At 45.3% G+C, this 25,166-nt stretch overlaps 2 protein-coding genes across 2 annotated transcripts; one reads left to right on the forward strand and one right to left on the reverse strand.

Annotated features, from left to right (window-relative positions):
* Nucleotides 1-27: 27 nt before the first annotated feature.
* On the forward strand, nucleotides 28-8,007 carry LOC133119097 (YY1-associated factor 2-like). Its single transcript, XM_061229515.1, has 4 exons — nucleotides 28-226; nucleotides 518-643; nucleotides 5,284-5,436; nucleotides 6,820-8,007. The coding sequence occupies exons 1-4, from the start codon at nucleotides 201-203 to the stop codon at nucleotides 7,058-7,060; spliced, it is 546 nt and encodes a 181-aa protein (XP_061085499.1). The 5' UTR covers nucleotides 28-200; the 3' UTR covers nucleotides 7,061-8,007.
* A 13,434-nt stretch (nucleotides 8,008-21,441) lies between these two features.
* Nucleotides 21,442-24,949, reverse strand: LOC133119319 (NXPE family member 4-like). Its single transcript, XM_061229853.1, has 3 exons — nucleotides 24,483-24,949; nucleotides 22,338-22,477; nucleotides 21,442-21,833 (listed from the first exon to the last, which is right to left on the reverse strand). Exons 1-3 carry the CDS (start codon nucleotides 24,947-24,949, stop codon nucleotides 21,442-21,444), a joined length of 999 nt encoding a protein of 332 aa, XP_061085837.1.
* Nucleotides 24,950-25,166: the final 217 nt, after the last annotated feature.

Here is a 25,166-nt window from a genome sequence, read left to right on the forward strand (position 1 = left end):
TTTTTGCGAACCTGTCGCCTCCAGACGGCTGTTTTCCTTTCAGAAAATGGGCTTCCGATTGATTGGACAGATTGCGACCACGTGACCGACCTCCGACTGGAGTTTCCACGACAGCTGGGAGCTGTGGTATCCGGGCGCATCGGTCATTTTCTAAAAATCTAATTCTGTTCATATATTAGTTAAAACGGAGTTACAGCAATATGGGTGACAAAAAGAGTCCGACCAGGTAAGCCCCTCCTTTTTTCGTATTTGAAAGACAGAGGCGCGATGAAGATATGCTGGGTTATTCTCAGCGAGTGCAATACGCGTGAATCGAGGGAGCCGCTCCGGTGTAGCAACCATGGCGGACTCGCCGTTTTATTAGTGCCGAATCAAATGCCCCGGTCTGATCTGATCGCTTTGGATTCAACTGTGGCTTTCTTCAGTAGCTCGCAGACACATTTGCAACGGCTGCATACATCAATTAATTCTGTAATCGCGATTGTGATGCGCTGCTCGATATGTGTTTTGTTTGAAGGCCGAAGCGGCAAACCAAACCCTCCTCCGACGAACGATACTGGGACTGCAGTGTTTGTACGTTTCGGAACAGCGCCGAGGCATTCAAGTGTATGATGTGTGATGTCAGAAAGGGAACATCGACGCGGTAAGTACATTTGGGGGTCTTTACTATGCAACACAATTTTAATGCATTAATAAGCTATCTGGTTATCCGCAGCTTTTTAAAAAATACATTTAAAAGTGTTTTAAAACGAATTGAAAGAAACTGCTCCTATTGGTCCTGAACCTTTCTAATGCCAATACTCCGAGTTAAGTTTAATATACCGAAAACGTGAAATGAAAGCATGCTTCAAGTACTTTTATTTTATTGAAATGGATTACATTTTTTGTAAAAAGGGAGATACACTTGCAGGCTGCGTGCTGTGCCGTGTTATTTCTAATAGCCTACCTACCATATGTGTGCTACGGGTTAGTCGATCGTCGCCATAATAAAATAATCTTTGGCAACACAATTCGGAGCTCCCCATTTACCATTACTATTTTCAGTTGCTCGATTTTCAACAGATCCTTGAATATTTTGTCACGAGAATCACGTAGGCAAACTGGCTAACTACAATTTATAGGTTATAGCATTAATAGGTCCATGTAATGACCTAGGAGTACTGCAGAATGCTGTATACAGTGTCCATTTCAGCAGGGTGATAATCAGAAGTCCACTTCAAGGTTACTATCCCTGCTGAAAATTCCAGTTTAACCAGCCTCAGCCTGTTTAAGCTGACACTTGTTCACCAGCTAAATAGCCAATATAAATCAGCTTGTCCATCAATTGACTACCAGCTTACTCTACCAGCTTACTCTACCAGTTTTTCCCAACCACAGACCAGCTAGAAGCACTGAAAACATACCGTAAACCATTTTAAACAAGTTTAGAATCCCAGTTGGTCTTAACTAGAATCCAGCTACACAATTAAAAGAAAACTTTGAAATCAGGGAATTCTGCCATTATTAGGATTTGGTGAAAAAGTTAACATGAGCTTTTGGCCTGAAAATTATTTGAATGCTTAGTTTTATGCTGGAATATGTAAAGCTTGACGTCTTTCGAATCAAAGTTGCGTTTGATGATCTCGGCGGAGACGATGCAAAGCCCTTTATTCAAAGAGCCCTCTCCTCTCGATCCCTCGGAGAGGTAGCAGTAGCCAGCAGACAGTCACCGATTCTACCATTAATTATTTTAACTCAAAGCAAACTCATTCCAGCACATCATTTCCTGAGCCACAAAGAAGCCAGACAGTTTGCTTCTTGTGCATCAAAGATCAAACTCGAGCCAAAATGCTCAGCTGCGAAAATCTCTTCGATATCTGTTCAGTAAGGTCAGCCATGTTGGCTAAGGCCAGCTTTGAAGGCTAATGCCTCCATTCACCCAACAGTCGCGTCATCATCCACAAACCTAGCTCCCACTCGACAGTCATCCCTTAACCATGACCTGTGTCATGCTCAACTTCCAGAGCCTAAAACAGGGTCCTCAGTCTTACCCAGAAAGGGCCAATGTGGGTGCTGGCTTCTGTTCAAACCAAGTACTAACACGCCTGATTCTACTCAAGGTTCTGAGCACAGACTCTATTGCAGTGGTCCTCACTCCTGGTCCTGGAGAGCCGCAGGGTGTGCTGGAGTATCTCACTTAATTGATTTATGAAAGCAGCGGATTACACTCAACTCAACTCAACCTCACCTGGTTTCTTGGGTCTGAATCGGTCACTGATGTTAAGGCAAAAAAAAAAAGCCAGCACACCCTGCAGCTCTCCAGGACCAGGAGTGAGGACCACCGTCATAACCTGTGTCAGGTGTAAACACACTCGCTCCATGTACTTCAGAGGCTCAAACAGACGTCTTCAATCTTTCCCTGAAAGGGTCGGTGCGGGAGCAGGCTTTTCTGTTGCAACAAAGCAGGTACACACCTACTAATCAGCTAATCTAGGTCTTTAGCACAGACAGTGGTTGATTAGTAGAATCAGCTGTGTAACGGTTGGGTTAGAAATTGGAACAAAAGACTCCTGCACAATTTCCTCTTCAGACCAGTTCCTCTCATCATTAGTGCACTTTACAATAGCGATCCCCAGATCTAGCCAATTGCACTGCTCGTTTCCATTCTTCTCCTCCAATCAGGAGCCAGGTCACACCTGGGGTGAGCTGAGATCGCTGGCCAATCAGTGAAATTAATCAATTAATTAATTACCAGGTAAAAAAATAATAATAAAAAAATTTGCCTCGAGGGCCAGATTGTGTCTGGGCTTTCCATGGTTGTGTCTGCTGTCGGTAATTAAACGGCGTGTTTGTTTAATTCTGTTTGGTTTTTTTTTTTTCCCCCCAACACAATTATCAGCTCCTTTTGAAAGCAGGCGGCTGCTGGGTGAGCCTCTTAACCCTGACTGTTTGTGCAAATTGCCCGGCTGCTGTAAAGAGCCACCGTGCAATTTACGCGACAAGTCGCACTGCATAACAATGTCTTCTGGGTGGGGGGGAGAGAGAGAGGAGAAAAATAAGCAGCCTAAATTCAGGGCAATTACAGCTAATTAATTCTGACACCTGGTTCACTGGGGGAAGGTTGAATGCGGGAGTGTGGGGATTAGTTGGCACAATTAAAATGTCAATCATTTAAACCGGTTATAATACCAATGCAAGACAAACGATTATAATGGGAGTTCTCGTCATACAATGAAGACATCACGAGTCTGATCGTCGACCAACTGACAGAAGGTGCCGAGGGAGGTCATACCCGTCGCTGGTTTTAATTCCAACTTCTGGCCTTAATGCAGTTAGCCCAAACATTTACACCGTGACATTTTGGCTACATTCCTTGGCATTCACATGAATGACAGCCGAGACTGCTCTTGTGCTCTCCCCATACGAAGTGGTTCGCTGTGATCTAATTTGAGCGAACCAATGTTAGTGCATTCAAACAATTAGTTCCTTTGGCCAGGGAAATGATAACGGTATGATTTATTTCCACTAAAATAGTAATTGGTATTGTAATAATCGTGGTATTGAAAACCTGCAGTTCGCCAGGCTTTCTTTCAAGTCTCCGTTCAAGTCGATGCTCACGCCTGACTGCGGAACCGGGTTTGCCGTTTCCACCGAGAGCGGAAAGCTTCGTCCAGTGAAAACGTGCCACTCAATACGTAAATACAAATCGTAGGACATTGGTATACGTGTCTTTCTATCGGCATGTATCGATACCGTATAAAATCGCCGTGTTGAGTGAGAGATATGACAGAGTCTGTTTAGAGAAGGGACTCAAAACTCCAGTCCTGGAAGGCCGAGTTCAACCTAGCATCTAAATCAGCAGCCTGTTTTAGGCCTCTGACACAGGGGTGTGTAGCTTCTTTAGCCAATCAACTGCTTAAATTAGGCGCCAATAACAGGGCAATAAAAGTTAGTGAAAACACTGATGTTTTCCCTTTCTGTTGTCATACACCAAGTTACGGTGTTGCACCGAGTTTGGATCGTGACAGGGGAAACTGATCTGAGATCAGCTCCTATTCAGATACGTTATGAATACAGGCCCTGACCCTGGATCAGTTTAGCCTGTCAGCTCATAGTGTTTGACACTTGGATAGTGACAGGGGGAAACTGATCTGAGATCAGCTCCTATTCAGATACATGAATCAGTCTTGGATCAGTTTAGCCTTTCAGCTCATAGTGTATGAGGTTAGGATATTGACGGGGGGGAAACTGATCTGGGATCAGGTCTCGGAGAGGCTCTATAAATACGGGCACAGATGGGTCGGAGCGGACAGACGGGCGGAGGATGGGCCGCCTGGCATCGCCGTGGGAACTATTTTCGGAAAAGGACGGCTCCCACGAGCACTCCAGCCTGCCACTCGAGTGTCCTGGCGGCGTTTTTAGCGCTGAATTTTAATTCTCCGCCTCCGCGCCGGAGCGTGCATCTCGGCTGTTCGGCAGCGTTTCAGAAAATCAGACGCAAAATGTACAAAACGGTCCGGATACAATCTTTCATCACATCGCATGACATTTATTTGGCAGATGCTACGGTAACCGCAACCTGAAGGTCATTAGAACAACTACAGGGCAGTTTGAATAAGATGCAGTTCACATAAAGAAGTTGTGCACAGCTAGGAACATAAAGTCTCTACGTATGGTAAATATAGGCCTAAAGCGAGACGCAAACAAGAGGCATGGCATTATACTGTAAAAATATGGTAAACTACAGCACAAATGCAGATGTGACAAGATTAAGACACAAGTGATAATAGATTAGGGGACTTTTGTCCTCAACTTTGATTCAGTTGAATGTGTTCCTTTTTTTCTGGAATGCAAAGGAGTACAGAAAGCCAAAGTTAAGGACAAATGTTGATTGAATCCCAAACAATATACATTTTAAAATAATATCCAGACTACAATTTATTGTCGACAAAGTTTGTTTTCGGATAAGAATAATAAAAGTTAATTTGTTATTTTTCAGAGTTTTATCCAAAGTAACCGTTGATTAGCCTAAACAGGGGCCAATCCCCCCTGGAGCAATGTGGGATTAAGGGCCTTGCTCAAGGGCCCAACAGCTGTGTAGATCTTATCAGTCATGTACCTCAGCCACTAGCCACAGAGGCTGCGTCTGTTTACTAAGAGAAGTCTCTGCTGCCTCCTAACGCTAGTGCTAGCGGTGGTGTAAGTGATTCCTGAGATGAGTGTCTGCCGCCTCCTTCGCTAGCAGTGGTGGTGGTGTAGGTGTTTACTGAGAGCAGCCTCTGCGCTTTTCTCCGTCCGCTCCAGGAAGCCGCGGCCCGTCTCCCAGCTGGTGGCGCAACAGGTCACCCAGCAGTTTGCCTCCCCCACGCAGCCAAAGAAAGAGAAGAGGGACAAAACAGAGAGGGAGAAGAGCGACAAGGAGCCCACGGTGAAGAAGAACAGCCACAAGAAGACCAGGTAAGCCCGGCCCGGCCCCAAGGCTCTCCCCCCGGGCTCAGGGCTCCACGGACGGGCAAGCCCCGCCCCCGTTCTGGATTGGGTTTCGTGCGATAACCCTGACGTATGCCAATGGGGAGCCATTTTGGCTCAAAGAAGTTGAGACCACCTGCTTCAACTCCCCAGGTTTGCGACGTCTTGACAAACGGCCTTTACGCGCGACGTTTGTTTAGCGGACATGAAACGGAACGTGAATATATCGGCCGGAGTTGTGTGTGCAACAGTGCCAGACCCGCTTGATGACATTCCCAGAGCCGCCATTTTAAGAGCTTAAAACTTCAATGAAAAGGGAAGAGTAGCTTACCTTATGTTCTTATGAGTTACCAACACGGACGATAACACGAATCAGATTCATACAGACCACATCCATTTAAAACCACAAAGCGCTCTATTACCTTGCTCAAGTTACTGCAAGGTTCCCCTCGATATTAGTAGCAGCGGGCAATGTATTCACGAGCACTTCCAGAACAACTTCAGAGAAAAATCTATAAAACCTTGGCCTCGGATCTCCTTGGGAAAAGCACAACGGGTGGCACTGTTGCACAAAGCCAGTGTGGTGTAGTCATGGTTTTACCAGGTCTGGTATAGGCTCACCACTTCGCCTGATAATACAATGTTCAGAACAAGATGAATGCAATGTTCTGCTTGATAGGAATGTGCTCCTAAAACTCAGAACTCAAAATCAGAGTGGGGTAATTGTAAAGAAAGAAGCCCACACAGATCTGTTCCTGACATACCTTTAATACAGACAACGTTTTGGTCCCAGTGGATCTTGGTCAGGTCTTTGTGAGGAGCAAAATAACCATGTGAGCTTCCTTCTTTTCATCGATGTGCTGTTCAGCCCACCACCTAACATCTGTCTGGCTGTGAGATTCACAGTCTCTCATAGGGAGGCTGATTGTCAGGATACAAAAGTGTGAACGTTGTCGGCCATTTTGAAATCAAAGTGTTGTTCAGCCCGGCACCTTACATCTCTCCGGCTGTGAGATTTACAGTCTGCATTCAGGGAGATGCAAGGTGCTCTTAGGGAGGCAATTGTCAGGATAAAGGAAGTGTGACTGTTGACTCCCTGTCGGCCATTTTGTGCCTCAGGCCGTGGTTGAAATCAAAGTGTTGTTCAGCCCAGCACCTTCCACCTCTCTGGCTTTGAGATTCACAATCTCTCATGGTGGGGGTTGGGGGGTATCTGTCAGGTTAACACTTATTTTTAACGTTGACTCCCTGTCGGCCATTTTGTGTTGCAGGCTGCGGTTGAAATCAAATTGTTGTTCAGCCCAGCACCTCGCATCTCTCTGGCTGTACTTTGACTATTGTAATTGACTGTCGGCCATTTTGTGCCCCCAGGCCGCGGTTGAAGAATGTGGACCGCAGCAGCGCGCAGCACCTGGAGGTGACGGTGGGGGACCTGACTGTTATAATCACGGACTTTAAGGAGAAGGCCAAGGCCGCGCCCTCGGCCAGCTCCACGCCTGCCGACCAGCACAGCCAGAGCGGCTCCAGCTCCGACACCAACGCGGAGAGGGGGGTGTCCCGCTCCTCCTCCCCCCGGGGAGAGGGCTCGTCGGTCAGCGGGGAGTCCCACTGAACCCCTCCCTCCGTGGAGCACGTCGTAGAACTTATGCCATGGCGCCCCGCCAAAACGCCCTCAGTTTCGAGCGGAAAACCCCCCGTCCCCCTACCCCGGTCCCCCCGGTCCCCCCGGTCCCCCTACCCCCTCCTTCCCTCCACGTTGTCCCGACCTGACGTCTCCCCGCGGTTCAGCCCGGCGGAAGTCTCCGGAAGCGTTTCGGAAAATCCCCTCCCTGGTCGGCTCGTCGTTTTCTGGAAAGATCCGTCACCCGTCGAGATGGTTTAAAATGAAATTAACTTTCAACAAAATCCCCCCACCCACCCACTCTCCCTCCGCTCTCGATATTCCACAGAAAAAATGAATTGAACTTTATTCACAATTGGTACCAACTGTTCAGCGCCATCTCAGTGTGATAGTATTTTACATCAGATCAGTGTTACATTTGTCAATACGCAGTTAGATGTTTTATTTCTATACCTTTTCAATATGAAATCTATTGTGGCATGAAATGGATCCATTTTAAAAAGAGTGTTTCCAATGATTAGGAACTTCAGCTCCGCGTCTGATTCCAACCGCGACGGCAACGGGGCTCTCTCATTGGTTAAAAGGCACCTGCTGGTACTTGGTGTTGTTTCGTGGGAAAACACTCATGTTTATCATGTGTAATGCGTTTTGTTTTGTTTTTTTGCCAACATTTACAGCACGTTATGAATACATCACTGTTGCGTTTCTGGTTATGTCAAAACCGTACTGTTTGTATGTGGAAGTACATCTCCATTAATTACGTTGTTTTACCGTCGGAAGAGGGAAAAAAAATGTTTATTTGTAAAGCAATGAAATTATGAATTTGCTGTTAAGAGGTCAGTCTGCTTCTTGTTCATTTTATAGATGCTAGCTTGTCATCATTAACAGTGGTTTATAATATAGAAATTATCACAAAATAAAATGAAAATTATAGACTCCTTTGGAAAATGCATCTTGAATATTTAATTATTTACATTCCATTTTTTTTGCATGTGTGGAGGTGAGGATAAGACATTTTTTTGTAATCAACACATTACACGTGGTTAATTTTCACTTTCTATGAATGGACTGATATAACTGCTATGTAACACCTTCATAGGCACAACAGAGACTGTTATAAATGCTGAGGTCAATAACCGCAAATAGGCATGTTCACTCACTGACCAGAAGGGGGCACTGTTGGGGAAACTGATTCGGTCAACTGTGATCCAACATGAGAAAGTCACGATTGCAGACTGCCGGATGGGCTCAAATGGACAGGATTGCGTGAAGCTTTCTGGACTTTAACAGGGGCACACAACTCCAGTCTGTTGGAGGGCAGGTCTGTGAGCTGGTTTTTTGTTCCAGCCAGATACCTTCGTTTTTGTTTTCTGACAGCTCTATAAACTATGCTGGTTCACTCCTGTAAAATCTTCAGCATACACTTGCAGTCTGCAGCTTATGCACACAGCACACCGGGCCAAGACACGATTGAGCGGATTCAATATTTCAGAGGCACGGATACGGATCGGCCCTGGTTGTCCACTCCTGCTTCATTTAGTGTGCCTTGATGAAAGCGGGTCACGTCAGTTGTATTAAGACATTTAGACCTTAAGGTCTGAAAACATACATTTTCCATTCAACATTCTGGAGGTGAAAGTGTGGAGCAGATATGCCTTTCTGCACAGCTGTTGTAGTACCAGCCTTGACCACTGGAGGTCACAGTTCTGCTTCTGCGCAGACCTGGGTCAAATACCTGCTTTTTTTGGATTCAAATAATTTTCTAGCATTTCCTGTGCGTGTCTGTTGTACTGGAACCTGTGAATTTCTCTCAAAAAGTGCAAACCCCGCCTTCTGGTCCTCTTGGTCGGCTCAATTACATCAGGCAAGATCAATCGAGCACGCCAAACAAATATTTCTAAAAGAGATGAGGCAAGCACATCAGGGGTGACTATTTGATGCATTTTGGCCAGCGGTCTGTTCGCTCAGCGAGTTTTTAACCGTGGTGCGCCTCCTGGAACTTGTGTTGGTGGAAATCTATGTCTGGATCTCTGAGCGTGACAGTGTAACCGTGGCAACAGCTGCGAATCACGTGACCGCTCTGCTCTTCCGTGAATATGTGGTAAAAGATCGGCAGGTGAATTCCTGACACTGAACAGAACAGACTTCAGACTTCAAATCAGTGCCTTGTATAGGGTGGAAAGTGTACAATGCAACTGCTGTCCTTTGTGTAACTCGACGTTTAATTTCAGTAGTGTGTCGATAGAAAGTGTATCCGTGCACAGCAACTTCCTTTTGTGTAGATTTGTGTCATAACTTCTCACATAACTCGCCAACTGGGTGCTGACACACAGTTTAAGTCGACGGGCTGTTGGCAGTACAGATTAACAGTCATATTTCGAACAGCAACACAGTCTCCCTTGAACTCCATAGAGAGAAACTGAGAAGTGTCGGCCTACAGCTTCAAGAAGCCGCCCCGTGCTTACGATAAGAAACGCAATTCTCTCCCGTCGGGGCAGTGCAGTAGTCCACTGGCTTATTAACAGAAAACATGACATTCTAGATTGACTTGGAATTCACCAACTGTATAAAACGGTAGTTACTTTTTTTCTGCCACAGGGTGGCAGTGTACAACTAAAAGCACAGGCTCGTTCCGGCTCCTTCCTTGCCCATTCTCTCAGTCCCCTCTGCAGTTCTGCCTCCTGCTGCCCACCTTCTGTTCGACATTTCCTTACTGCCCTGCAATCTTGCGATTTCCAGTTCCAGGAAATTACAACAGGTCAGTCTTACACCGTGATGGCTGAAAATGCACTGACTTCACAGGTCCTGAGTCCACAGCAAGCTGGCAGCGAATTCAGGACCTCGCCTGTCTGAGCCCCCCCCCCCCCCAACACTATATTTGCGAACTCACCAGATATTCAGCTCCATTAAAATCCTGTCTCTGCTTATCGTCAAAGCTCAAAACCCGATTCAGCGCTTCTACGAATGGTCGCAGAGGGACGTTAAAGATCCTAAGCGAGCTTATAGTAATGCAGCCGACGCAGGAACCTCCGGTAACAGTGCAGAGCTTTATATCCCACGGGAGACATTCAACACCGGAGCTGAATATCTGACCGGCGTGTGGGATATCGCGGCTTACGGCTGCCTCCCTATACCCGCCGACTCTGTGAGAACCGACAGAGTTAGCCTGGCTAACTGTGCTAACGTCGTCGGAAACTCGCAGTCTGCAGGACACGCAGTTACTCCGCCGGTAAATAGCCTCTCCATTACGACGTGACGCGAGGCACTCGAAGGAGCTGTAAAAGTGTGCTGATAGTGCCCGTTGTGATGGGTCAGTAGACAGTAAAAGACCGTAAAGTGGCAGTTAAGTGTGCGCACTGATAAACGGCTCTAATACCAGAACAAACCAGAGGCAGATGAGCGCATGTTAAAATGCGCTGCTGTTTCAACTTCCTGTAAAAACCGTGGTTATTCTTTCCCTATTCGTGGCTTCAGACATGACTTGAAAATACGTTGCAGCGGATGCTCTCGTTTCCTTGCTCAAAGGCAAGATTGGGAGTTCCTAGCTAACTTCTACTTCTAGCTCCTAGAAGTAACATTTAACAGGTCGAAATGTCCTTTAAGATGGCGGACCTCTATCGATTTCTGGGTCAAGAGCAAAGAAAATAAGAAAAATAGCGATTGGAGTGAGCCCAGAATCTTCCCAGGAATGGCCTGGCTTGAACCCAACAGATGCTGTGGCAGGACCTAAAGCGAGCAGTTGATGAAAAACTGCTCGAAAAGTGTTTACTCAGGTTCCCTTTGTCTAATATTACATTTTGAAAATAATTCAGGAAATTAGGAAGGAGGCAAATATGTAGCCTATTCGCAGCACTGGAGGCATTATTAAATGAGTTAGAAATTAGGAAGGTGAATTGGGAATTAGAAAGATGAACTTGGAATTAGGGATACAAATCTGGCATGAGAAAGGTGAATGAGGTATTAGGAATGTAAATTCGTAGTGTGTGCGCGCATTTCCTAAGTTTTAGAAATCCAGTTAATTGTCTTGCTGGCGACTCGCGGAAGCCTCCGAAATGATTTATGAGCCGAGAGGTTCGACGCGAGCCTGAGGTTCAAAAGCAGATTTTTGCCCGCGAGCCGCGCAGTGGAGCCACGAGAGCGAACGAACAAAGTGTTTTTAAAAGGCGCGAGACAGCTGCTCGGAATAATTACTCGCGGACCGCTGTGACTCGCGATCGATTTAACCAAGCGCGTTTGCCCAAGCTTCAAGTTACCATCCTAAAAAGCGGCAGCGTTTTGGGACTGCTACAAATTCATTTATCTGGCAGTTGGATGATTTGTCTTGTTTATGTATGATCTCTGTCTAACTTTCACGGCAGAAAGCAACCGTGCGGGAAAGGGCTTTCGATGCCTAATGCTGTTATTATTGGGACACTCGGAGGAAATGTGAAGGAAACCTGGACCGACACGTCATCCTCAAACAGTTATTTGTGCGTTTATGAATTGGCAAATCTCTTTAAAGCAGTTTTCCAGGATGATATAAACACCTGTTCGTGGTTTACAGCCTCAAGCATACATTTCGTTCCAAGCTAAGTATTGCTTGATGGGTGTTAGCCAATCTAACTGTCAATTCAAGTCAATGTGTCCTGGTTATGCAAATATATTAGGCAGAATATGTACTTTGCCACCGTATGTAGCGAACCTTTGAAATCTCACATTTACAAATTACATAAAATTACATTACAAATTGAAACTATTGTCCATTCTCCTTGAGGTGTCCTGTCTTGGGTCGTTGGGTGGCTCGGATGGCATTTCAAAAGGCCCCCCTAAAGATAAAATAAAGTAAAAAGCTCACACAACTTGAGCTCCATTTTACACTACCGTTCACACGAGGGGAGACACGGGCCAGCTAATCTGTTCCTCCGCGGCGGTTAGCATACGCTAATGCGCTGAGGACAGCGATACTAAAACGGCCGGTAACACCTTTAACTAACACACTCAGCGGATCGCCTGCCATTCTGTGGCTCGGGAATAAAACGCACTTCTCTGTTGTGAAATCGGTCTTTACTGCCGACAGTACAAGCCTGTGAGAGGCCCCGTTGTTCACGAGATTTCGTTTCTGCGCCGCGAGGGGAGGTTGAAGGACTTTCTGGTTATTAATGACATAGGCTGCGAGCATCTGAAAGTGGAAACGTGCATTAAGTCCTTAGGGGGAGGTAAGTGATCTGACGCTGTGTATGGTTTTGTGCATTCACTCCATAGGGGGAGGTAAGTGATCTGACGCAGTGTATGGTTATTCAGTAATGGCTGGGTGGAGAGCACTAAGGGGGGCCGAAACTGACACAGAGGCCAAAAGAGGGCCATCAGAGGGCACCCTTCTGCACTGACCAATCAGAGCACGCCATTCTGCACTGACCAATCAGAGCACGCCCTTCTGAATCCAGCCAATCACAGCACACCCTTATGCATCCGGCCAATCACAGCACACCCTTCTGCATCCTGCCAATCACAGCACGCCCTTCTGCACCCGACCAATTAGATCACACTCTTCTGCACTGACCAATCACAGCATGCCCTTCTGCACATGCCAATCAGAACACATCCTTGTGCACAGTCCAAACAGAGCACAGCATTCTGCACCGACCAATCCGAGCGCAACCGTCTACACATGCCAATCGGAGAATAGCACACATATATACACGACATCATGGTCTTGGAGATCTATTGGAATTTAAAATGTGATAAATTGGACAGCTCTTCTGGAATATTCCAGGGCAGCATTTCTGAAACGGGGGGGGGATGAGGAATCATGCAATCAAAACAAATTAGTGTGGATATTCTGCGCACAGTTCCACCTGTCAAACGGCAGTGTGCATTCAGAACAACAGTTCTTAGGAAAAACAGATGGGTGGGGAAGAGCGTGGGGCACGCAAGTGTGCTTTCAGAGAAAAAGACTTAAAACCAGCAGACCTGGAGGTACATCATGAAGCAGGATTTCGGAGTTATCTAGATAACTTCACCAAGTAAAACTTGGAACAGCTGTTTTTACTTAATTCCATGTTCCAGGTTTAGCAAGAAAGGCGCAGCGCGTCGGAAGGGAAAGCCTGTTTGTTTTCGCCACACGATATCCGCTATTGCTGTGAGCAAAGACGAATTCCGTTTGAAGCAAGAGGATTTTGATCAATAATGCATTCGCCTGTCCTGCTCAGACAGGTGTAATTGCGCTGATGTGCGCGTGCTATTCGATTAACGCAATTCGGCGGGGTGCCTCACACGAGCAGGGAGATTAAGTTTCGATCTTAAAATACGCAGCGAATCTATAATAACTTTCAATTAAGTTTCGGTCTGCTTCAGGAATTAATTTGGCCTCTTACAAAGGCTAAACGTTTGAATGCATAAGGCGCAGTCAAGCATAGAGTAGCGAACAAGCTGACACGTCTCACTATAATAGAGTGTTACCTGGAGGTAGCCGAGGCTAACTGACTTACCTTATGTTATGCTCTGATGGGAGTTGCTTTTCTGTTACAATTTCGTCGATGAAAATGTAGGACATTTTAAACCCACGAAGACCTCTAGGGCAACGCGAGGAAAGAGATCATTACTCGTGCTGAATTTAATGACCTGCTTCCCCCAAAGTGTCAGCCGATTTCATCATGCTAAACGTGCACGCTACACAGTCAATTATGCTGCATAAAATACGAGACTATCTATACAATACTATCACTGTGAATGACCGTATTTTTAGACCGTTAAATACAATCACCGTAACCCGCTCAAATGCCCCCGGTGTTGCATGGTTGTTTTTGAAATCATGAATACGGCCTGTGATTTTGGATCAGTTTTGCCTTTTTGCTCATAATATATAAGGTTACTACACAGTCAGGGGAAAGCTGACCCCAGATCAGCTCTCCCACTCAGAGTGAATATTGGCAATGATATTGGATAGGTTTAATCTTTTACCTCGTAATGGGGGAAATTAAGACAAAAACAGATCCCAGGTTAGCAGCACGACCATTCTCAGATGCTTTATGAATACAGGTTGTGATCTAGGATCAGTTTAGCACCTCGGTGTTCAACAGGGAGTCGGCAACCAAATTTTCATTCCGACCAAACAGTACACCAGCTGAGTTCACCAATTAATTCCCTTCTTTCTGGTTCTCTCAGGTGTTTTAATTAGTGACATCAGCGGGTGTAGTGATTGGTCGGAACGAAAACCTCTCGGTCCTCCATGGCACCTGATTGGGTGCCCCTGCTCTACAGAGAGTCCCTGGCTGGACTCAATATGGGATGTCTAGATTTGGGAAAATATTTCTAAATATAGTCTCTTTAAAAAAAAAAAAAGAAAGCCTTTTGTAGCTTATGTTGGGGCTCTCCCTGGATGCTTTTGTCTTTCGACCAGAAAAGATTGAAGCCTTTTAACTCTTTAACAGAGCAGAGGTGTCCAATCTTATCCCAAAAGGGTCAAGACCTTGATGAGTAGAATCAGCCGTCTTAGTCCTGTGCTAAAACAACAACCTGCACACACCGGCCCTTTCTGGATAAGATTGGACACCCCTGTCATAGAGGAAACAGGACACCTGATACGAGTGTTAGCTACACTCTCACAAACAAAGGCACAAAAAGGTACAAATGCTTGTTGCTGGGGCGGTATCCTATAGGCGCATAAGACTGTACCTCTAGCCAGTTATATATAATTAATTTGCTCTTGGAAAAGTTTTTTGCTTGGAAAACGTACTCATTTGTACCCAAAGAGAACATTACTGCACTTTCAGGGTACTTTTTGGAAATGTGAACATTTTCGGGCAGCATGTAGGGTGCATGACTGGGCCACGATAAGATCTGCACAGCTGTTGAGCCCTATACCCCCACGTTGCTTAGTCTAATCAACTGTAAGTCGCACTGGAGAAAAGCATCAACTGAAGAACTAAATGTAATGTAATGATCCTCTCAGAACAAAAAATAGTACCTCCACGGTTCCTGTATTTCTGAGAGTGTGGGATCCTCGACGTGCTCGGAAAGTTTGATGGAATGGCGCTTTTCGGTCAGGGGAGGACTGGAGGCGTCTCACAGGCGCTCGTGGTTCTGGCTGGGTTCTGCACGGGGCTCTGCGTGGTTCCGCCTGTGTCTGATAAGGAAATATACACACCTGCAGCCTTATTATGACAACAGTACTACATAAGTGGCAAAAGCGACTCCATCACTCCTGATCTGTCCAGTTCAGAGAATTTCGACTGAGTAAGCTTATTTCTGCCCACTAGATGGTGCCACGGTCTAGTTCTGGAACAGCAAATAGGGGGGGGGGGGGGTCCCTGGAGGTCAACAGGAGAGCCCTCCCCTAGTTAGTATAGCTAGAAAGGCAGCCAGGCTAACTTAAATGCATTTAAATAATATTACACAATCCGAATTTGGCAAAGCCAGATGTACATAATTATTGAAGATTTAATATTAATCTTGATAAAGGAATGAATAAAAGAACGGAATGGAGTGGACCCTGTGACAGGTGTGTGAGATGAGCAGTCACAAGTTGGGCAATGCACTTGATGGACAGCTTGCTGTGGCTCCTCCCATTAAGTGTGATGAAAGCCCACTTGGTGGTGATTGTTAAGTTTCGGAATTGTTAAAATGGGTTCGGAAATTCACCATATTTCAGCTTAACTTCACTTCCATGACAAAACACGGTCTTCCCTCCCCTTTTCATGAAAAGTTGTCTTTTGGGATTTCTGTGTGTTAAGCACATTTGTGGATATTTACGTGCATATTTATGCACAAAGCAACCAAGGGTGCATTCCATTAACATTTGAAGACATTTGTTCTTAACTGTTTTGTATTAGTAACTGCAAGCATTACAAAAAAAAGAGGAATTCATTTAAGTAAAAAGTTAAGGTTAAAAGTTAATCGGTTTTCGTGGTGCGAGAAACGGCCAGAGAAACCCCAGTGGCCCAGGTGCCAGAACCAGACATGTTTTCCAAAAGTGGACAGAACAGATCTTATGGATGGATCATTGCACTTGCTTAGTACTTTTCTAGACACTCAAAGCCTTTTACAACGATGAGGAGGAAACTCGCCTCAACCACCACGGATGTTGTAGCACCCAACTGGGTGACGCACGGCTGCCATTTTGTGCCAGGTTGCTCATCACACCAGCTGAATGACGCACGGCTGCCATTTTGTGCCAGGCTGCTCATCGCACCAGCTGAGTGACGCACGGCTGCCATTTTCTGCCAGGCTGCTCATCGCACCAGCTGAGTGACGCACGGCTGCCATTTTGTTCCAGGCTGCTCACCACACCAGCTGAGGCTGAAGAGGGAGAGAACAGTGTCAGCAATGTTTTGCAGTCACTTTGCAGCACGCCTCGTCAATAACACCACAGGGGTTTTCAGAAGACTGCACCTGTGGTTTTAATGCTCGGTGGTTTGCGCAGACCTTGATTCACAGCTTTGAGAGGCTAAACCATCATTAGCTCTGATTGCCCATTGTCTTGATTTCAGGGCCAATAAAATTCAGTTAATTACCACAGAGAGCCTATCACAGTTGGAAGCAAAAAGAGAAGGGGTGAGAAGATTAAGTCACTGCTTGATGTTGACACAAAACAAATAGTGACCTCCTTAGGCCTTGAGACAAAAAAAAGTATTTATACATAAACAAACGCTCAGTGAGCATGTTATTTGGTATTTATTATACTTATTTCTTAGACTTCTACTGCTGTAGCCTATCCACTTAAGAGTTATGATGCGCTGTGTGTTCAGAGATGCTCTCCGCTTTTTGTCATGTGTGTTTGGCGTTACTGTCCCCTTCCTGTCTTGGCCCTTCTCCTCTGTCAGGACCTCTCTCAAGAACGACGCGCCTCTGCCCGTGGAACTGTGACGACCCCGAAGGGACCGTGTATAAAAGCTGCGATTTCCAAAGTGTCGAGAAATGTATAAAAATACCCTTTCATAAATATACCCTTTCATAAATCCTATGAATGTACACCCTTTACCACATGTGAACTGTAAATTAGCCAGACGGGTTCAAGCTGAAAGGAAGGTGACAGTAATTCGAAAAACCACACGTTACAACAGTGGTATGCGGTGGTGTGTGCGTCTCTGTACACACAACACGTCAAATCTTGGAGGAGGATGGGCTCCAGCACCGAATCACCCAAAAAAAGCAAGTCTCAGAAACACCTAATGCAGTGGCAATATATCCCCGTTCCGATGTCAGTCTCCCTCTTGCTTGCCAAGTTATTTTGTCGGTTGGTGTAAGCCTTCGCCGCCACTGGTTGTGATGCTGGTCTCTGACCGTCGGCTAAGCCCCTAATGAGCCCTTCTGCGGCTCGCTGGGTGTTAGAGCAGCTGCAAAACGCCTTGATGGGCCCCTCCCTCATCAGATGCAGCCGTCTGGAGGCGCCCGGGCAGCTCTGAGGAGCCAATTCCACAGATCGCTGGAGCCCAACGTCTTCACAGAAGAAACGCCCCGCAGTCTAAATGACCCACACCAGGCTCGGCGTGTGTGACAGGCCCGTCCGCCATTCCCCTCACGTACAGGGCAGAATGTCGCCAGACGGAGCAGCTCTGCGGGCAGAACGTTACCCCAAGTTGACTGCCAGGCCGGGGCAAAGAGCTTTATTGATTTAAACTTTTTTTTATTTGCTTATAATATATCCTTGGCGAGACACTGAAAGGAATCGGCAAAGTAATGAGATCTGCACAGCCGTTGGGCCCTTGAGCAAGGCCCTTAACCCCGCATTGCTCCAGGCAGGATTGTTGCCTGCTTGGTCTAATCAGCTGGAAGTGACTTTGGATAAAGTGTCAGCTAAATCAAAAAAACCAGAAAAGGGAAAGGTCATCTTCAAAGGAAGGCAGCGGAAAGCCTGTGTAGGCGTCAGCATAACAGCACTCGGAAGCGTGCGGGAGGATGCTTTCACAGGAAGTGGTTTTGATCCTCTGACGGCAGCAAAGTCCTCCAGTTCTAACGTGAGCGAGGAGACACCTCCCGGTCTCCAGCGTGCCTCTCTGTGATGAAAGGAGCGTACCCGCTGCGGTCTCCAAATGAATGCGGGAATGCGGAACCAGCCCTTTGAAAAAGAGAACGGAACTAGGAGAGTGAGACAGTGAGGCTCTACATAGCTGTACTGGGAAGAAGGGACTCTAACCGCCATTTTTTTTACTTCTTTACTGCTCTGTGGTGGCGACAAAACTGGAGTAGGCGAACAATAATATAATTATTAATAATTTATTCTTTATTATTATTATTATTAATACCATTTGTATTAGTTTCTCCCCTTTTTCTCCTGGACTGCCCGGATATACAGGTATTCCCGAGACCTGGGTTGAATATGTGTCAATGAAAGTCAAGGAAGCCATCAAAATCTTACAATCAAGAATAGATACTGAAAGCCGCCTTCTCCCTGCACTAAAAAGGTCAAAAGGTCAAAAAGGTATTTACTTGAAGGGCAAGTGAAGAGAAGAATCAGGTCAAAATACGGGATATCAGAATTGAAAACGGGCAACGTTATCCAATAATCAGAGTCGAGAAAAACAGGCACAAGAAGGCTAGTACAACTATGTAGGTAAAGGTTCAGAACAAACAATACTTCACAAAGAGACAAAGTCCCCAGAGTCTTTTGTGTAGTCCCAAGTTAGTTGAATAATAGTCCGCAGGTGTCAATACTCAGGAGAGCCTGGGTGTGGCTACGAGGCTGGTCACACTGGGAGCCCTGATTGGGCATTAAAACTCGCCTCATATTCATATATTATTTCATGACCACTGCAATGTGCTGGAGTACAGAGCCAAAGGAACAGGAATACTACCACTGTCCAAATATATATAGACTGCACAGTACATAACACAAGACATATGCACAGGTAAAAAAAAAACAATAATAATAATCCTCAACGTCGCCATTTTAATTGCAACTTTGCATCATTACAGCACAGAGTGCTTTACAAAATAAAACAATACAAGTGAGATTAAAACAATGGCAAGAAAATTGTAACATTTTACAACAGGCACAACATATAAAGCAGAAAATTTAAATAATATTTCCCTAAACAGGTAATTAGCCCTAGAGGAATCCATGAGATATTTCTCCAGATGAATTAAGTTAAAAAGTAAAGCTTCACTTCAGACTTTATGGTCAAGTCTAAAAATCGTTCTCGCTAGGCTCATAGTACTAATTTATACAAAGTACTAATGGACGGAACAGGGCAGAGATATTTTAATGCTCTCCAAAGCTAAGCTGAATTATATTCTCCTTGTAGCACGCAGTACGTTTCCAGGAAAGCAAAATGGCAGTTTAACTGTCTGAATAATCTCCCTCCCTCTCCACCTACGCTAATGTGTGGTGAGTGTCTCCTCAACAAAATGGCCGCTGTTCTTCACCCAGGTGGGAGCTCCACACCGGGAGGGTTCTTCCCTTCACTTTGGACTTCTGGGAGACTGTGAAATTTGTAAGATGTAAATGGGACCCAGTCAGTATTCCAGTTTTATCCAGTTTTTTTCCAGATATCCAAGACCGGGTGGTGAGAGAACAGGGCTGCAGCCGTGACTCTGATGGTTTTTGATGTCATTCAGCTGTTAAACTGCCAGTCGTGCCCTCCGTGATGTTTGGGACAAATACATTTCTTTCTTGATTTGACACTAATCCACAATTTTACAATTTGCAATGAGACACATAACATGGCATTAAAGTGCAGATTATCTGCTTTTATTGAATAGTTTTTTTAACATTTTGGTTTCACACTGCAGTACTTTTTTTTAAATTTTTTTATCACCACTCCCCCACCCCACCCATTTCATGGCACCACACTTCAAAATTAAATCTATCATGAATATTTTTGTAACACATACAATACAACACACAATACATAGAAACATTTATTTATTTTCCAAGCCATGGACATACTGACTTTATATTTAATATACTGTGAGCGGTTGAGCTAGAAATTGTTCATATAACTTGTCATTAAGTCAAATAAGTTCGATTTCTACGTGTGAATAGTGCCACTTCATAACGTTCCTCTTTGGCGAAGTTAATTATTTCAGTAGGATTGATGTGCATCAGCACATTATTACGTCAAGTTAATGCGCGACCACGATATTCTATTAATGGAAAATCGCTCAGAGGAATCTTAAATCGCGACGAAGTTGTAGCTAAACAGGCACTAATTTGCTACAAAGCTAATGGAACAAGCCTAAAGTTAAGCTCTTGTATATCTCACTGTGCAAACGTCATTTGAAATTGCAGGTGGAATGTATCCAATCTCCTGCAATGCATACCTTCAATGTTCCAAAGCCTATGGTTAAAAGTAAGCGCAATGTTTACTTTAAAGACCCTACACTCCTGCCAGACCTCTTCGTTCAGCCTCCACAGGCCGCTTGGCACCTCCCCCTCTCCAAACCTCCACCTCACGCTCACGACTACTGTCTGTTCTGGCTCCACGGTGGTGAAACAAACTCCCCGTTGAGGTCAGAACTGTAGAATCTCTCCCCACCTTCAAGCGCAAGCTGAAGACACACCTCTTCAAGCAACACCTCTCCCCATCCCTCCCTACCTCCCTGTGAACCTTAATTGTTGTCTCTGTGACTTGCTTTGTGTATCGGTATTTTTATTTGGCTAGGTAAGCAGTGTTTGGATAGTTAACTTTGGTCACTTTTGCTCTGTTGTTTGTTTCTTTGTTCAAAAAAAAAAAAATTGTCCCTCGTCCTTATCTTTGTTGTACAGGTAGCAGTTGAAACTTCCCTCTAGGGTCTTTCAGCAAACTTATCCCTGGTTATGGGTATGCACTTTGTTGTACGTCACTCTGGATAAGAGCGTCTGCCAAATGCCAATAATGTAAATGTAATGTAAAATGAAATGAAAGATTTACATTTACATTTACATTTACATTTTAGTCATTTGGCAGACGCTTTTAATCCAAAGCGACTTACAAGTGCATAGGTTCTACCATAAGTCAAAGCATCACATCCACAAACTAGCAAAATACACATGAAATGCTGTTCTAAACATAGTTGTCATCAGAAGTTTTTTTTTGGGGGGGGGGGGGGGGGGGGGGGGTTAGACAAGGATAGGGATATCAGAAAGGAGGGGCAGGGGAAATCAGGAGGGAGGACTAAGATAGAGTTTGAAAAGGTGGGTTTTGAGTCTGCGTCGAAATAGGGATGGAGGGATTCTGCTGTTCTGACAGTGGTAGGCAAGTCATTCCACCACTGAGGAACCAGAACGGAAAACAGGCGTGAACGTGCAGCTCGACCGCCAGGTGCACGTAGAGAGGGAGTGGGATTTATCCAAGAAATTTGCTAAATAAAACCCGAAAAATTCCATTTTTGAATGAAAAAATAAATAAACTGAAAATGGTTAGCCTTACCAAATACACACAATTACAGTGTGACTGTTCAGAGAGCACCAACGTCTAATGGCAGAAGAACGACAGGGCCACAGCAATCTGATTAGAAATGATGAAATCATCTGGATGGACCTTCAGACTGTAGGTGGCCACAGTCATATCCCAGGGGTCAACCACTGCCACCTTCATGTCCTCAAACACCTTCCTCTGGGCCAGGTTTTGCATGTAGCCATACCAGTTACTGAATCGCATTAACCTGTAGTGGTTCCTGTTGTTCTCCAGCTTTATGAAAACTTGTGCCTGGGGGCAGCGGGCTTGTAACCTCAGGATCGCCCGGCGGATATTTAGGAGCCTTCGGATAAAGACTTCTGGGGGGGAGGGCCGGAAATGCTGACCAGTTCCAATGACCACGATCACGTCCTCCTGCCCGCCACCAACTGCTGCTATGCTGTCCAGGGCTTCAGGAATGGTGACGGTCCCCTTTACGGGGGTTTGATAAAAGGCCATCCAGGGATGAGCGTGCCTTAACCAACGGATGGTGATGTTGTTATCAGCATCGACGGCCAACCGTGAATTAGTCCTTTTGAGTGCGATTCTCAAACCTGAGGAACATTAGGTACAACTGTTAGGTGTTTTGCCAAAGTGCCATGAAGTGGAGAACTGTCCTCAATACCATAGAGACCCAAACCTAGACCCACAGCCATTCTGCAGGATTCAGATCTGGACTTGTGGGGTTGTCACGGCAGAAAGCACTTGGGCTTTAACTTGACATGCCACTCTGTCTGTCCAATACAAATTAGGAGGCCCCAACTTGCTGATCTTTTAAGTACCATGGAATGGGAGACACCTCACAAAATATGACTTGTCATTTGAGAAATTATGTTCTAGATATCTAATTTTGTGAGCAAAATGAGCAAACCCAAGCTGTTGTATTTTCCCCTTTCAGCTGTCTTAGTCATTACCTTTTAGCTTTTGTTCCAAATACTCCATCCACTGGCGTGCAGTGGAGTCACCCAACAGGTAGAGGGTCTTTCCCTTTAAACATCTGGTAACGGCATCTTCGCTGAGGAAGGGACCTGTCTGGCAGAAGGAAGAAGACCATCTGTTTGAAAAGAAATATCCCCCAGGAAAAGGGGAATTCATTCCTGCCACACACTTCTTCGTTGGTCTGCAAGTTGCACCTGAAAGATTGATAAAGGAGAATAGATGGTTGATGGTTGAATTGCTTCCACAATGTACAATGATATTAAGGCATATTTTATTTTCACAGGCACCAAAGACATGAATCAGGCTATAGTTTTAAAAGGATGGTGTGGTTGTCATTGGAATTTAAGTTGATCAGCACAATATGATTGTAACACTACCAATACCTCTGTAAAAATAGAATCCCTTTGCAAGTCAGAGAACATACATATTGCTTTGTATGTGTATTGATTGAATTTCAATGAAGGACTGCATTCATAGTCACAGTCTCAAAGCACTTCAACAAGAAGTCAGGAAAATCACTTCTACCACCACCAGTGGCAGCCATTTTCTGAAATCACACATGTGCCTTGACTGACGTGTGAAAGCTCATATCATACATTGGGGTCAAGCAAGAAAACTTAGGGAACTACTTAGCCAGTTACAATCAGGGATAGTGAGGTGGCCAGATAAATTGTCTCTAAATTGGTCTTTCATAGCCACAGTGAGTCAGGACTTTAGTTTAACATCGACTCTGAAAGAAGGTATCTCCTACAGCGTCCCTGTCATTGCATTCGTAAATACTGTGGCAAAACCTGACTGGTACTTGAGGGAGCCTATGTTCCAGAACCGCAGGTTCCCCAGGCTGGGCCACCACACCTGAGATGAATCAACCAATGGAATCTGGCTATATCAGCTCCGCCTGGGCTGACTGGCTTTGCGAAGGGCCAGTTCGGGAAAAGTGTGGAGGGAGCCGGGAGGAGCAAACGTACAAAGTAGCAAGAGATTCTTGAACCTGATTTGAGATTGGATTTGTGCTATGTATATTGACTGCGATTTGGGAACAGGATTTGGATTCGATTGTGTAAACCGGTAAGCAGCTTAGGTGCCCAGTGAGAGGAAGGGTGGACTTCCAAGGCTGAAGGTAGGCTCGATGTGAGAACTACCTTGTCGTCGTCTTAGCTTTTCTGGGTTCTCAAAACAAAAGCTGGAACATACACTTCCTCAATCTCCAGTCCTCTGGTTTTCCCACAATAGGTTTATGCATTTACTTTGTTTCAGTACTATGGCCAAGTCATTATTGCAGGTCTCTCACAGGTCACTCACCAAGTGCACCCCCCCCCCCTTAGCTTGAACCATAAGCAGAAGGTTGCAAGGTAGTAAGGCTGCCAACTATTGAAATGACAGGTTTTCATTCAAGAACAATATGGTCTCATGTCCATTTTTTTTGTATTCTTGATTGATGAAATGTGAAATTTGGGAGGGCGAGTGAAGAAGGACGGACATAGGCAAAAGGAACATACCAGTACAAGGAAAGACTGTCACAGGGCCAAAGCTGTTTTTGATTTCTATTCCAGAGTTGGTCCTTCAAAGTAAAATTATGAACATGACATTTAGATTGGGTTAAACAAACTTTCACGACGAATTCAAGAGCTTCACTTCAACTCAACCACATTACTTGTAGTTCAGCTGCACCCAATCACATTTTGGTTGATTTATCCAGCTGATATTGGTCAAAAGCATTTGCAGAATTATAGAAAGGCCCCACACAATGCTGCAATGTAAAATGTGATGCCATGTGTTGCCGTTCTTCTAATATTTGGGACAAAGACATTATGGAGATTATGGAGCTCAATGTATATGCTGGATCTGAAAAACAATCATCAATACCGGGATCAATAATAAATACTTAAATCTGTTTGTGGTTATCCCCCCAGAATCAGAAACATCAAAAACACAAGGGTCAAGACAGAACTCATCCAACATAATTGTATGAAGTATGAAAGTATGAAAATAAGATTTTGGCAAATACCAAACAAGTCGAACTATAAACCTGTTTGAACCACAGGTGAGTATCATACCACATGATATTGGCTGGCATTAAACCAGCTCACATACAAAATTGTAATTTGAGGATGCCTTACTGGTCCAACAGCTGAGCTTCCTCATTGGTCAGTTGAGGATACTCAGGAGGGAAGAGAACTGATGTGAGGGCCAGGGTGTCGCAGGGAAGGGTCTTCGGCCGGTAGCAGGCGTAGTATTCCCCATCCTCCTTCTTCCTGTACTCACACAGGGGTCTGTCTGAGCTCAGTCGAAAGGCGCAAAGAGACGTCTCGTTTTTCTCCCCGCTGATGAAGGTTCCTGTGTGTTCGGTCTTATGGTACTCCTGTGTCCAGTTTCTCTGGAGGAGTTTGACTGTCTCGGAGGAGTGGATCAGGCGCACGGAGACCTGCACCTCTCCAGGCCAAAACAAGCGGAAACGCACGCGGTAGGAGCCGTTGAGGAAGTCGGTGACGTCTCCCGAAGCACTTGCATTGAGCTTTGGAGAGAGGATCCGGGCCTGGATGAAGTCCCCGCCATAGGCCTTTGGGTGCCCTGCGTAACTCTTCATCTCCACCAGCACACTCAGTGTATCCCCCACACAGTACTTGGCCCCAGGGTGCTCTAGTCTGACCACACTGTGCCCAGCACTGGAAGAGCTTGAGAAAGATGTGAAGTTGGCAGGTGAAGCAGCCCATGATAATGCGAGCATGACTTCATCTACGGTAACTTCTTTGTGAGGGGTCTTATATTCCCATTGCAATGACAAAAATGGAGTTATGTATTTG

This window comes from Conger conger, chromosome 19 (assembly GCF_963514075.1).
Source record: "Conger conger chromosome 19, fConCon1.1, whole genome shotgun sequence".
Classification (NCBI taxonomy): Eukaryota; Metazoa; Chordata; class Actinopteri; order Anguilliformes; family Congridae; genus Conger; species Conger conger.

Bases quoted from the DNA above. Each gene is read 5' to 3' on its own strand.
- LOC133119097 (XM_061229515.1), top strand. From the start codon at position 201: ATGGGTGACAAAAAGAGTCCGACCAG. The intron at 227-517 runs GTAAGCCCCTCC...TTTTGTTTGAAG, and splicing joins GACAAAAAGAGTCCGACCAG to GCCGAAGCGGCAAACCAAAC. The intron at 644-5,283 runs GTAAGTACATTT...CGTCCGCTCCAG, and splicing joins AGAAAGGGAACATCGACGCG to GAAGCCGCGGCCCGTCTCCC.
- LOC133119319 (XM_061229853.1), bottom strand. From the start codon at position 24,949: ATGAAGAGTTACGCAGGGCACCCAAAGGCCTATGGCGGGGACTTCATC. The intron at 22,478-24,482 runs GTAAGGCATCCT...CTTTTCAAACAG, and splicing joins GAAGCTCAGCTGTTGGACCA to ATGGTCTTCTTCCTTCTGCC. The intron at 21,834-22,337 runs GTAATGACTAAG...CCATTCCTGAAG, and splicing joins TTTGGAACAAAAGCTAAAAG to CCCTGGACAGCATAGCAGCA.